At 41.4% G+C, this 14121-nt stretch overlaps 1 protein-coding gene across 1 annotated transcript in view; it reads left to right on the top strand.

The window, feature by feature from the left end:
• Positions 1–1312: 1312 nt before the first annotated feature.
• The window catches only part of LANCL2 (LanC lantibiotic synthetase component C-like 2 (bacterial)), a gene marked incomplete at its 5' end in the record, with an annotated part of 14273 nt that continues 1464 nt past the window's right edge, over positions 1313–14121 (top strand). The window contains 6 exons of the mRNA XM_009082493.1: positions 1313–1520; positions 3810–3957; positions 4584–4730; positions 7561–7743; positions 9783–9959; positions 13241–13313. Coding sequence (XP_009080741.1) covers positions 1313–1520; positions 3810–3957; positions 4584–4730; positions 7561–7743; positions 9783–9959; positions 13241–13313 — 936 coding nt within the window. The remainder of the gene's footprint in view (positions 1521–3809; positions 3958–4583; positions 4731–7560; positions 7744–9782; positions 9960–13240; positions 13314–14121) is intronic.

Raw genomic sequence — 14121 nt, 5'->3', positions numbered from 1 at the left:
TGTGCCAGATGTCTTGGAGGAGCCATTTTAAGGGTGTTGCTCTAGGAAGCACTGGGTGAACTGGATTTCATAGCTACTCTTCTGATCATCCTTTGGTCAAGCTCAGATATCTATGCTTTTGTTGCAACATAAAAACAGATTCCAGAAATCCCTGTAAATAGCCCACAAGTTCCTGTGACACTGAATTGGGCTACCCAAGCTCTGCAGCTTTCTTCTTGGACTCATCTAGAGAGGCTTGTTCAGAGCCAATCCAGGGAACGTCTGAGGATGTACCAGCATTCTGTGGTGCTTTTGTTCTTGTACTACTCAGGTAGCTTCTCTGTGAGCTAAGTGGGCCTGGTGTGTACATGGCTTTAGGTGAGGCTCAACAGAGTGCTCTCCCTCTTCAGAAATGAGTTTGAGTTACAATGTAGTCTGGAGGTACTTGTTTTACTTCTGCTACATGTATGCTTGTAATTGGCCAATAGACATCCACTTAGATGGATTTCTTGGGTCTACATTGTTGCAACTTTTAGAGTTTTGTATTTTGCTTTAATGGAAAACTAATTAGTTTGAGGGAGTGAAGCTTGGTAGCGTTTGCTTTAATGGAAAACTAATTAGTTTAAGGGAGTGAAGCTTGGCAGCACCTTCCAGCATTCTCTGAGGAATTCTTTGCTTTCGGACTTCTACAAGCCAGCTTGACTTGTACAAGCTCATAATTTTCGTGTGAAATACATTAAGGGTTATAAATACCTTGGTAAGTTGAATCTAAAAACTCGTCAAAAGCTCCTTTTACGAATTAGCATTCTCTGAGGAATTCTTTGCTTTCCGACTTCTACAAGCCAGCTGGACTTGTACAAGCTCATAATTTTCTTGTGAAATACATTAAGGGTTATAAAGACCTTGGAAAGTTGAATCTAAAAACTCGTCGAAAGATCCTTTTACAAATCGAATGGGAAATAAGTCAGGTTTTGCATGTGATAGATGAGTATTGTACAATTATTGTCATGAACACTTTGAAACTTCAGTGATTTCTTCACCAAGCATTGAGGCCTGTGTCATGAATTTTCTTCGTTTTCTGGAAACGATAAGTCTACCATTGGCCTTCTGATTTTTTTTTTTTTTTTTGCCAGAATCCAAATTGAAATGTAATCAAAATAGATGGCCTGATGCCTTCATGTTGCATAAGCTGGAACCCTTGACTCATATGTTTTTATTGTCCAAATACCTGTTCACATTTGAGTAGCTGGTTCAGAGGCACCAAAGAGGGGAATATGATGTACTTGTAAGGAAAAGTAAGTGAAACTATCTCTTCTTCACGTGTTTGTTTCAGGTATTGCCCTCTTATATCTGCAACTGTACCGTGTCACGAAAAAACAGAGCCATTTGCAGCGATCTCTTGATTATGTGAAGAGAATCCTTCGCAATCTGAATGGCAGAAGAGTTACTTTCCTCTGTGGTGATGCTGGGCCATTGGCAGTGGGTGCAGTGGTTTATCACAAACTCAAAAATGACAGTGAATCTAAAGAATGTGTTGCCAAGTAAGTGGTTAATGGTGGTGAAAACCTTGCCTTTCATTTGTAGAGAGCATTGGTTCAGTAACTTTTGCAAGTGGAGTTTTAGAGGACAGGATTAAATAATGGGACACTTTCTCCCCTGATATATTTTCAGTAGAAGAATACAAAATAGGCTTTATCTTTTTAAAGCTGGCTTACACTTGATTCATATTTAGGAGGTTATCTTGAGTCCTCTATTGCTGTCAGGACAGGATGTCCTGGGCATATCTGTAGTGCGTGCACGTTTTGATTTTATCACATTGAAGTAACATTCAACAAAAGCTGCACACTCGTCGTTGGCAGTATGTAGTGCTTGTGCAGTATGTGATGCTTCCTGTAAAGAGTAGGTCTTAATTGTAGGTTCATTGCAAAACATGTAATGAATCTACAGGATTTGGAAACAGCCAGACAGAAACATGCTACATCTAAGTGATATGTAGCAAAGATGTAATAAAACAAAGAGCAACTGTTTGCAAGGGCAGAGCATGTAAAGGGTGGCCTGAAAAATTCCAGCCCCTTTTCAAAGTAATCTAAATGTAACAAATATCTGAAGAAATCCGATTTAGATGTAGCTTCATTTGGGAATTGACTGCGCCTTTGCTGGTATGGAGCTGGTTGCTGTTCCAGCAAGGGCTAGGAGCACTGGAACCCTGTGGGGTTTGCATTTGGCACCAGCAATCCACCTGCTAGTTGTCCAGCAGCATACCTTAGGCTACCGGAACTTGTGACTGGGGTTATGTCCTCATCTCCATTCTGGTTTATATTTGGAAATGTAGTCAGGCTTTTTCTAATCTAGAATCCTAGTGTGATTAATCTCTGCTGCTGTTCCTGAATAAATATTTCAGTTTTGAAATGAGTGTTGGGTTTGGGTTTTTTTGCTTTTAAAACTGGCAGTAAATTTTGGCATGCCATTTTGGATGTAGCTAGGAAAGCAGTGCTGCTGTAAGGCATGAAGCGTGAGTGTAGCAAAAGGAGATTAGCAGCAAGTCTTTTAGTCTTGTCTCTGCTTGGAAATTAATTTCTAGGAGGAGTATTGAAAAGGAGTTTAGTTTGATTTTTTTTATTTATTTTCTTCCTTTTTGTTTACAAATATACTCATGACACCAGCTGAGTGGAACGTAATTGACGTCAAAATGTAATCTATAATTTCACTTTTAACTTTTTACCTTGTAGCTGTCCAGTTGTATTATTTCAACAATGACACAGTGGACAGTTTAGAATAAAATAACTTAATTCTAAGTCCAAATTATAGTTCCAAGAAAGGAATAATAATATAAAGCACTTTTTTTTTTTTAAAGAATGACTTTTTCATGGTATTAAGCAGTAACAGCATAAGCACACGATTGAGGTCAGTAGTTTTGCTCTGGCGTGATGTTAATGCTAACATTTCTGCCGAGAAATAGTGACGGGGGGAGATCTGGGAATTCAATTTAGTCATAATCTGGATTGGTTTTCCCCTCCCCCAGTGTAAATGTGATCATCGCCATGGTTTCATCTGGTTACCAATTTAATCACAAAAGATAGGAAGAGACAGGGAAGGAGTGGGCAGGAAAACAGATCTCTGATCCATCTCAGTGCTCATGCAGAGTGGTGGAGTAATAGCAGGAGTCTCTTTGGAGAAAATGGGAGTTATGATGGCCAGCCCAAAGGTTTTTTTGGGTTTTCGTTTTTGCTTTTTTTCAGTGCTAAAGTCAAGCAAAACACTTGTGCATAATACCAGTGTCCTTTTCAAAACTAGGGTGCTAAACCTTTGAGGCAATGTGTTATCTTGGGAGAGGGAGGGTTGAAAGGTGGTATTGGGTTTTTGTGTGTTTGGTTTTTTCCCCCTCTTATGCATCTACAGCTAAGGGTTGCTCACTTTGGTGAAATTCCTAGAGGCTCCAGGAGGTTTTTTCTTTGTTGGAGTAGCTCTCCAGCCTCCTTCAACCCATACCCTGCACCTATACATCTGTTTCTGTCTGCATAAAAGCCTGACAACTGTAGCAGTAGTGCTATCCTGGCTCTGGCTCATAGTTTTCTCTCTCAGGGATGGCCAGCATGCAGAGCTCCTGTGTGTAAACCTGGCAGCCAGCTGAACTGGGGGTGACTGAAGGAAAGTGGTGGGGCTTCACCGCTTGTTTTGCTCCTGGTTTGATTGTAACTATGTAACTTGATTGTCACTATGATTGTAGCTTTTGTAACTATTGTAACTTTGATTGTAACTATGCTTGTACAATGCATAGTTACTATGGTCTCTACAGAAGATTCTCTCCTCGCCTTCCTTGTCTGATGCAGGTTGTTGCAGCTCCAAAGGACAGTCATAAGCACAGATAATGAACTTCCAGATGAGCTGCTTTATGGCAGAGCAGGTTACCTGTATGCCTTGCTGTACCTAAATACTGAAATTGGTCCAGACACTGTCCCACAGTCTGTTATCAAAGAGGTAAGATACTTTTCTCTCTCCAGTGTCACAGCATCAGTGAGGTTGAACAGGGATCACTCCCTTGCATAATTCAAATGATTAAGAGAGGGGATGCTGCAGAGAAGAGGGACCTAGAACTGGGAATCCAGTTTCTTCTGTCCCTCCAATCCCTTCCCCCTTTCCCTGCTCCCCAGCTGGGACTGAGACAGGCCAGTGTGGGTGGGTCCATGTCCAGCCATGGAAATCAGACTATATTGTAAGTAGTTTCAGAACATTTGAGGCTGAGTCACTGTCACAAAAAAACCTTAAGACAGAAGTGTGGAAGTGTTTAAGTGAAAGGAAGGAGAATTCAGTGTGGGGAATATGCATGACTGTTTTGCAGATACCAGAACCAGAGAAGGCAGGCCTGGAAAAAAGTGTTTAGAAATATTTCTATATTATATTTCTGCTCTAAAAATATAAGTGATTCCATCACTAAGGAAAAATACCATTTCTACCTCAACACTCAAATCCAAATGAATTGAATGTTGTTGTCCTATTGCTGTTTATTGTGGCTTATGCGTTACTGTGGTTTTAGTCATGCCAAAGCAAAACCCTCTGAATCAAAGAAAGTGAGACAGATGGATGGGGTATGTTCTTTTCCTTAGGTAATAGATGCTATTATTGAATCAGGGAAAAACTTTTCAAAGGAGGAGCGGAAAACAGACCGTTGTCCTCTGTTGTACCAGTGGCACAGGAAGCAGTATGTTGGAGCTGCCCATGGAATGTCTGGGATCTATTACATGCTCATGCAGGTAAGAGTATCTTCTGTGGACTGGGGTGAAGCAGCAGTGATTTCTTGTTTTGCATCAGAGGATCTTATCTTCAGCTTTCATGCATGTGCAGTGCTGTGCTGGGTCAGGGTCTCACAGTTGGGAGTTAGACTGCAGCATGGTCTGACTAGTTTCTGTGCAGAGATACTACCTCAGACCCTGAGGTACAGCAGAAGAAAACTGTGGCTAGGCTATCCTCCCATTAGAGTCAATTAACTTGTGAGTGTAGTTCAGTTCACTGGCTTTCCAGGATCTTGTTTCTTGTCCTCAGCAGAGATGGTGAGGTGCTTTCTCTCATCTTCCTATTTCTTCTGGTGCCTACAGTTAGACCAGCTAAATATTTGCTGTCACCATCTATCACTCTTCATTTTTTTGTTATTTTTAAATGAGTGCACTGCTGGTGCCTCCTGTCCTTTGTGCCCTTCCTCTTCTCTCTGGTGTTTTGGGGCTTTCTTCACTGTCTTGATGCTTTGGGAAGACTATCCTTAATCACACATTAGTCTGCAGTATGCTTTTAATATTTAGATTTTTTTTTTTCCTTATCTCCCTATTTCTTACATGAAAGTCTGATAGTCCTTAGTGTATGTATGACCCCTGCTCTCTTCTTTCTGCTGTCCTGAGTGAGATTCCTCTCTTCTGTATGTCTGTTCTTTCCCACACTTAAATCAGTTCCCCATTGCCCTGAGATTCTCCAACAGGATTATGGTGATCTTCAAACAGACCTGTGTATCTTATTTCTGTTTTACAATCTGGTAAAAGAGGATTAAGATTCATTACAGAAGATGGCCATAGAGCTGCAAAATTGTATTGCACCTATTTCTGGTTTTTCATTAATTTCCTTACCAGCTCATGCAAAATAACTTTCCTTCAGGCAGGTGGAAAGACTGTATATCTTTGCAGCCTAAAGCTGTGTATGAATGTTCACAGCAGAAGTGACTGAGCTGGTATTTGGTGTTGCCACTGCTCAGCTGTTCCTCACTTGGAAAAGATGCTGTGACTTCTCCCTATCTGTTTCAAATTAGGTCACACACTTCCACCAGTAGGTCCAGTTAAAGCAGCTGACTTTGCTATGGAAGTGGCTACTGTTCTGCTACCTGGGGGCATGTCTTAACCTTCTGCAGCCATTTTCTGCAGTGACCATCCCACTGGGGCCTCAGGCTTCTCTGATTTACTGTGCTCTTATCTTTGCTTACTGCTTTTTTCAGCAGGGTTGTCCACCCCCTTCTGGCTCCCTCATCTTTCTGGTTTCCATTTTTCCTTCCCTGGCTCTGCTAGATTTTCTGAGAAACATCCAGTCCTCCAAAGAAGTCTCTTTAAAGGCTCCATCCTTCATTTACTATTCAAGGCTGATAGCAGAAGTAATGGCACAGTGCTTTTTGGTTTGAGCAAAAGCTACTCTGTCTACATGTTTGAATCGTAACTATTTTTCCTTTACATGTAATTGCTGCTTTTAAGAATTACCACAAAGCCATTGTTTATGCAGCATTAGATTACCATCTTTTCACTGTACATTAAATATTGTGAGTCATGCAAAGTTGAGTCATCCACTGCAGAAGAAGATGGCATATCAGAGTTTCATCTTTTCCCCATCCCTCCCACACCAAATGAGGAAAACCTGATCTATATTCAGGTGTACTTCTGAGGAGCAATGTGTGAAGGTTTCTGTTCCACTCAGAAAAGTGCAGAGCTGGAGTCTGCTTGAAGGTAGATAGAAGTCTAGCAAAAGTTTCCTGGCTGAGGTGTAATAGAAGCTTTTGGTTTCATCAGGTTATGCAAAGTACAGCTATTCAAAGTTTTCCTTCACTTGGCTGTCAGACTTTCAGTTGTAGGAGTGTGCACACCTGTTGAATGAAAATGTGCTGGAGCTGGTGGGAAATGGAAATTTTATGACATTGAATCAGCAATAAAGACAAGTTATGAAAAGAATAGGCTCAGTTATTAGGCTCCTGTAGGCTCCAGTGTCTGCGGGAATTCCAGAAATCATGTAAGTTGTGTAAAAATAGAGAGCTCTGTTATTGAAATGCTGTGAAATGGGCTGGTAGAGGAGGGAATGCCAACAAAGAGCAACTGCAGACCCAGCAGTTACTTGGCTTCTAAACCTGTAGTTACAAGAAGCATGCAGGCTGATGGATGTATTCTCCATTTGGCAAGGGTGTAAACTAAATAACAAAAATGAGAAAGGAAATTCAGACGAGCAATCAAAGGATGAGTTTGTAGCACAGAGATGCTTAGTTAGCTAGTGAGGTAGCTATTGTTTCTGAAATTGGGAATGTGGGTTTATAGCCCATAGCATTGGGGAATTTTGTTTCGGATGGAGAACTTTAACCTTCATAAACCTTTGCCAGGTATGCTGCTATATACACTCTTCTTCATTTGCTGGGACATAGTTATTTTTAAAACAAAATGTGTAACCTGATATGTTTTAAGTGTGTATTATGAGTGCCACAACTATAAAACCATCTTCCTCCTGTAAGTGTTCTCCCTGTTTCAAGGTATATAGAGAGGCCTGGGTGTCTTGAAATCCGTGTTCTGTTCTCAGTTCTTCCATAATCTTTCTGTGTCACCTCCAGTAAAACAGGTAACAACTTGGTGCCCCAATTTCTTTGTCTCTGGAGTAACTGTAAAAATGCTCTTCACAAGGGTATTATAAGCATTTATTAAATCTGTATGAAGTGATTCACAGTACTTGGATAAAGGGCATGTATGTAGGGTACTTGAAAATAGATTGGAGAATTAAGTGTCATCACACGATTTGTTACTACTTCTGTTTATGGGTTTGGTAATGTTTGGGTTTTTTTAATGTTTTCTTTAGCCAATTGCAAATGTGGACCAGGAGACCCTGGCAGAGCTGGTGAAGCCAAGCATTGACTATGTGCGTCATAAAAAATTCCGGTCTGGGAACTACCCGTCGTCACTGAGCAATGAGACTGACAGACTAGTTCACTGGTGCCATGGTGCCCCCGGAGTCATCCACATGCTCATGCAAGCTTATAAGGTGAATCATTTTGTGTTGGTATAGACCTCTATTATTTACAGAGAGACCTGTATGCTTGCCTGTCCATGTCTTTCTAGATCTAGACTTTTAAACTAGAACCCTAGGCTAAGTGTGTTTCAAAATACATACATTGTTATGTTTGTAAAGAGAAAATAAGTGGGTAAAATTGCTTCTCAGGGTGCTAATATTTACTAGTCTTCAGACTTTCTTGGAAAAGGGCCATGTATTTAAACAATTTGGCATCAGAGGCCCAAGTGTGAGAACACTGACCTAAATTCTTTGAATCTTCATCCCAAGAGTTTTAACAATTATGTTGGTTTTCAGAAGTGTAGGTTCATGCGCCTTGCAAAAAAGTGTCTTCCATAAATTACATATTATTAAGATATATCTCTTGAGAACTTAACATCAGAGCAAAGATCCCAGGTCCCTTCTAGGCCATAAATATAACTGCTGAGCTGCCCCAAGCCTACTGTTTGCCCTTTTTCATTCTTAACTAGGTTTGCTACCTCTCTCTTGTGCACTTCTGATTTGCATGACATTTGAAAGTATGCCATTTAATTAAATCTATGCAAATTGATTCTTGCTTTTGACAGCCCTCCTTGACAGATTTCCTGCTCGGCCTTTGGGTGGGCTGAAGAAAAGCAGGCTTGGTTTATGGAATAATTACTCATGCTGCTTCCTGAAACGTGAACTGGAATTCTTTTACAGTGTTGCTGAATATAGCAGCAGTCACAGTTGCTTTTTCATTGGGCTGTGGTAGGAGATTTGACTTAACACTGTCCCCCCTCTCCTTTGCCAATGTGATGCTTTCCCCAGAACAAAATATTTTACAGGAGAAAAGAGGGATAGGACCGAGTTCTCTTTAGAAGTCTCATTTTTGGCTTCTTTTTATGTTTAAGGTGATGGGACATGTGATTTTTTTTCACTCTTTGTATTCTACTTTATGAAGCAGTAATAGGAAAAACTGAGAGTATGTTTTGCTGGCTGTGCTTTCATTCCAAGCACAGGCACTTGTGATAACAGGTAGCAGTGTTTGTCCTGGAAATCAAATGCTGCTTCCAAGTCTTAATTCAAAATGTTACAGCTGGCAAACCATGTTCAGAGAGAGGAACTTTCTTTATCAAGCTTGTGGATTTAAGAATCTTGCATGTTAATTGCTTCTATTACCTTGTTAAATAGCCTGGCAGAGGATGCCGTCTCCAAAGGACAGAGTTTACAGTAGTACATCAGGTTTGGTTTTGGGGCCTTTTTTTGTTGGGATGTTTTGGGGTTTTTTTGATCTTGTTGATACGTAGAGTGATTTAGGCAAAGGTGACCAAAAAAGTATCCTTATGAACATGGAGTTCTGGTAGTGTTCAGCTAAATTACTTGGTTTTGTTTGCTACTCTCTGGATGTACTCTCTGTCCAAAATGCACTTCAGTTGCAATAAACTCTGCAAAATTGGTCCTTTGCTTGAACTGGCTAGTGCTTCTGAGTATTTCTAATACAAGTACTTGTCAAGGCAATGGAGTGTTCCTACTTGTACTTGTGACAGAGAAGAGACCTGTGCTATGCAAAGAGAAATTCTTGTGCATTTTTGACATGGAACTGAAGGCAGACGTTGAGTAACCAAGAACAATTAGTCAGGAATACCAGGACCTAGCCCTTTAGGACCAGATTTGATGTCCAGTATTCTGTTTTACATTTCTTGAAGGCAGAGTTACACTACTGTATTTTCAAATCCTGGTTTGGGAATGGAGGGTGTAGTGAAAATAGGACCACATACCCTTCAAACAGATTATAGGTTGTAGAAACAAAGGCCTTGAACCTGAGTCTTGATTTCAGAAACAAAAACTTGAGAAGTTCTGTCTTTTTCCATGCAGGGAAAGGAGAAACAACTTAGTAAGAAAAGAAAGGCAAGTCTATAAGGAATGGTTTATTAAAATTCAAAATAAATTGTGTATGGAAAAACCCCACAACAGCAGCTTCAGGTGCAGCTTCCTTTTGTTTTCATTAGTATTTAATTTATGTGTGTTTATTCTCTGGTTTTATTCCACAGACTTTTAAAGAGGATAAATACTTGAAAGATGCTATGGATTGTAGTGATGTCATCTGGCAGAGAGGTTTATTGAGAAAAGGATACGGGATCTGCCATGGTACTGCTGGCAATGGCTACTCCTTCTTGTCTCTCTATAACCTAACTCAGGACAAAAAGTACCTCTACCGAGCTTGCAAGGTGAGCTCTGCAGCATCCTAACAAAATCACTGTTCCCTTTCACATCACAATGCTGTGCCGGGGTGTGCTGTGATCAGAGTAGGCTGTTAGGCACTGGAGCTGGCTGTGTTGGGTGGGACAGAGGCTGTTAGGCACTGGAGCTGGCTGTGCTGGCTGTGTTGGGTGGGACAACAGGGTCCTACTTGCTCCCCTTACGCACACTTTGGATGACTTCAGCTGTGTATGTGGAGCACACACTGTCTTAATATGCAGAATGAAATGCAAATGTTCTGTAAGAGGGGAGGAACTAAACATGGATTCAGAAGAAATTTGTAGTCTGAAAATTAGCTTGCCTGAACAATAAGAGACTGATGGTTATGTGGTGCTAATTATTCCATTGAGATATTCACTGTTCTCCTGAGCTCCTCAAGCAATACTATTTTAGTCTTTTGTAATTATTTGTTTTCAGACTAGTGCCTGTTTGAAGCTTTTAGAGCTCTGAAACACAGTTATTAAATTGCTCATTTAGAGGTTTTCATTAATACAAATTGCAGAGAAAGACACACTAGGAGTTTTTCCACTGGAATTCTCCAGGTTCTGCCATCAGCTCTAACTAGGCTAGCAGTTACCAAAGGAGAAAGCTTTTTCTGCCTGTTTCCTCATCTCGTAAGACTTTGGTTTGGATTTGGTTTTTGTTGGATCTTTTTTCAGATTAATTCTCTGACATTAGGTTTCATATTGCATACATAGCTATTTAGGTGAGGCCTTTTTGAAAGTATTGCCATTGAAATTTGCTGAGCTGCTTCTAGATGAGCCCTGGCCATACGTAAAACTATTGTGTTCTTCTGTGCTGTCAGCCTGTCCTATATCAGCACAACTTAAAAAAGTTCCTGCTTGTCTCACATTTACCAAAGCATCACCCCATGAGGACACCTGTAGGCATACCTGCACCGTAGAGATGGAATTAAACCCCTAGTACTCCCACAGCAAGTGTGTGGCTTTGTTACTCATGGAGTCAGCTGCTGCTGATGTGTGAGCCACAGCACCCTGCAGGCACTGCTGTCAGCACAGCTATCAGCTTTCCCTGTCATCCTCCATGCTAGCACATGCTCTGTTGCTCTGGGCAGCATTGGCAGCTTCTGTTGATGCTGCATTTCTGGCCCAGGAGAGTCCTGACATTTGACCACAGCAAGCTAGAGAAAAGAAGCATTTCTATTTCAAAGCCAAAAAAGGAAGAAGGCTCAGTTACGTACCTGAAATCCCTTTGAGAAGGAAGTTGTGGCACAGTGGCCAAAGACTGCTTGCTGGAGGTGCCCAGCATAGTCAGGTCTAGCAGCATATTTGCAGCCACTCCGTTTAGTATCTCCAGCATTCAGCCAGGCCCTTGCAGGGGAAACCTTGAAACAGACAAAGGAATTTGCTTGTCTGGCATTCTGGTATTCTCTTCTTTTTGAGTCAAATCATGCAGGGAAGCAAGGATGCAGTTATGTTGGTACCTAAAAGCATGTAACTGAGAGAACTAGATAGCTCCCCTCCCAGAGATCTTTGTTCACACTGAAAACATGAGGCCCAGGGGAAGGAGTCTTCCCAGGAGTCCCTAGTTACCTCTTGGGAGCCATGAAACTGTTTCACAAGTGAATCAGAAGAGCTTGAAGGTAAGAGACCCCTGATTTGTGCTTCACACTTTCATCTTCACAGCTCCTCTCTAGCATTATCAGACATGCTCCCAGGAGGCTGAGCTGCTCCCAGCTGGCCTGTCTGTCAGAGAGGGGCTGTGTCATCCTGGGCTCGGGGCAGCAGAGAACATCTGAGCCCTGTGCTGCTCAGAGTTGTGATTGCCACTGCTGGTGGCAAGCTCGTCCAATCTGTGTGACAAATAATGGCAGATGTCTTCCTAAGATATTTTGCTTTTTATTTTTTTCTCTTGGTTAAACTAAAGATACTAATGTGGATTACTGGATCTGAGTAATGCTGTAGCTATGAACTTGTAAAGGATGGTTATGCTTCAGTGGCCTCGGGTGCATTTTTAAAATTTCTGTTGCAGTTCCCAGGGTGGAAGTAATAATAAAGGCTGGTATGCAATAAGATAGGAATGTTGCAAGAATTGATTGTAGCTTAGAAGCATGCCACAAACTTGTTCAGTCCTCACATTCAAGACAAGATTACATGGGAGAATTAAACCTTGGTTTGAAGATTTATACCTGGGAGGGAGGCCAGAAATGTTTCATCAGTTGTCCACATCGGTGTAGATCACAATGTTTGTGGTTTTTTTGCTGAGTTTCCTGAAGATATTCGCATACATGCTCATACCACTACCAAGAGAATTGAAATCCATCCCCAACAGGGTGGGAGGAGGAAGGGAGGAGATGCCCACACCTGAACAGACCAATGGCTCTGGGATCATGCTTACACCCCATATGCCTTCAACAGAGCTGGGGCACCCTCTACTTAGGATGATCTGTTTGCTAGCAGGTTGCCCAGGTTTCAGGGGGAAGTAGGGAGAAACCTTTCAGTTCTTTGCTTTGCAGGAATCTTTGCTCTGTATTTTGAATACGCAGTGGTTTGCATCCAAGCACAGAAGTGCCAAGGGGAACTTGTGGCCCCTTTATGTGCTGAGGAGCCATAAAAGAGAAATAGATGGTTGTTAATAAATTGATCCACATGTGGTTTGTAAGTCATGTGTGTCTAATGTAGCTACTGCAGCAGTGGTGATCAAACACAAGAAAGACATTGTTAACTCTTTTTAATGGTAATTCATCTTCTGCAACAGAATGTCGATGACATGAATTGTCTAACTGTATTTATAACAACTTTTCATAAGGATTGGGGGGAGCAAATAAATAAAACTAAGTAACAGCAGTTGGAGATTTTATACTCTAAATTGTTGCACAGAAGTGAAATAAAACCAAAATGTCATAAACAGCCCTAAGTCTTGAGTATGTGGATAAATTAAGCATCAAGACAGATCAGAAACTGATACAGTATTAGGAAAATTTTGACTGAGTCTATCTGTTCTTACAGTGTTTTTCACTGACTGTAGCAGGGTTGATTTACAAAAAGCAGACGTTAAGTCTAACAACCTAATTACACTGTTTTGAAACTGACACTCAGGCTGTGAAAATCTGTATTCTGAAACCTGACTGTGGCCTTGTCTTGGCTGAAGTAGGACACATTGATTTCAGATAACGATTTGTGTGTTGTCTGCCTACACTGCTTTACATTGTGTACCTATTAGTGATAGGCAGATACTCAATCTTGCATTTCACAGTCTTAAATAAAATTATTTTTGATGTGTTCCCCAGTTTGCTGAATGGTGTTTGGAGTATGGTGCACATGGATGTCGTATTCCTGACCGACCTTATTCTCTCTTTGAAGGTAAAGTGATGGTGTTGCAAATGGTTTTGTACTACAGGAAAGAAGGGCAACCTTGCAATTTGGGCACACGCTTAGGAGTTGGGAAATCTTTGTGGGTTCCTCCACTATTAAGCCTACCCCCTACCACCACCTCTGCCTTAAAGAAGGCAGGAGGGGGTGGAAAAGGACAAATAGTGTGGGCAGCAGTTCTGTTGCAGAAGGATTGGGCAGAGGAGCAGCCGTGTGTAGGGGGTCTCAGATTAGTTGCTAGCTTGTCAGAACTAAACCTCTGCTGCAATACTAAAACAAGGAAAAGGTAGTTTTAATATGAACCCAAATCAGTTGAACACGAAAGAAATGCAGAATCCTTAGAGGCTTTTCTGTAAGTTCAGAGATATTACAAGATAGTTTCCTAGAGCTTTGTAGCTTTGTTTGGTTTCTTTCATTCGTAGTTTATTTTCTATTCCGTATCTCTTTCTCCTACCGCAAAAAGAGTGGCAAGGGATGCTAGATCCAGGCGGGATCAAAGTGGCACCGCCGTGAAAACCCAGCCTCGTGCGCCACCTGCCGCACGTCCGTGGTACTGCAGCAGGGCGAACGGTTATTTGGCCAATGAACCAATCCAGGACAGAAGCTCGAGAACATTTATCATATGCATCCCTTCTAAACACAGAGTTTACTCTCTTAAGGGGAAAAGCATAGAATCATAGAATCAACCAGGTTGGAGAAGACCTCAAAGATCGAGTCCAACCGTACCATTGTTACTAGATCATGGCACCAAGTGCCACATCCAGTCTCGTCTTGAAAACCTCCAGGGATGGTGAATCTA

The sequence above is a fragment of the Acanthisitta chloris genome, unplaced genomic scaffold (assembly GCF_000695815.1).
Source record: "Acanthisitta chloris isolate BGI_N310 unplaced genomic scaffold, ASM69581v1 scaffold12059, whole genome shotgun sequence".
Classification (NCBI taxonomy): Eukaryota; Metazoa; Chordata; class Aves; order Passeriformes; family Acanthisittidae; genus Acanthisitta; species Acanthisitta chloris.
Note: the sequence above shows the minus strand (reverse complement) of the source record. Positions and strands in the feature narration are given on the sequence as shown.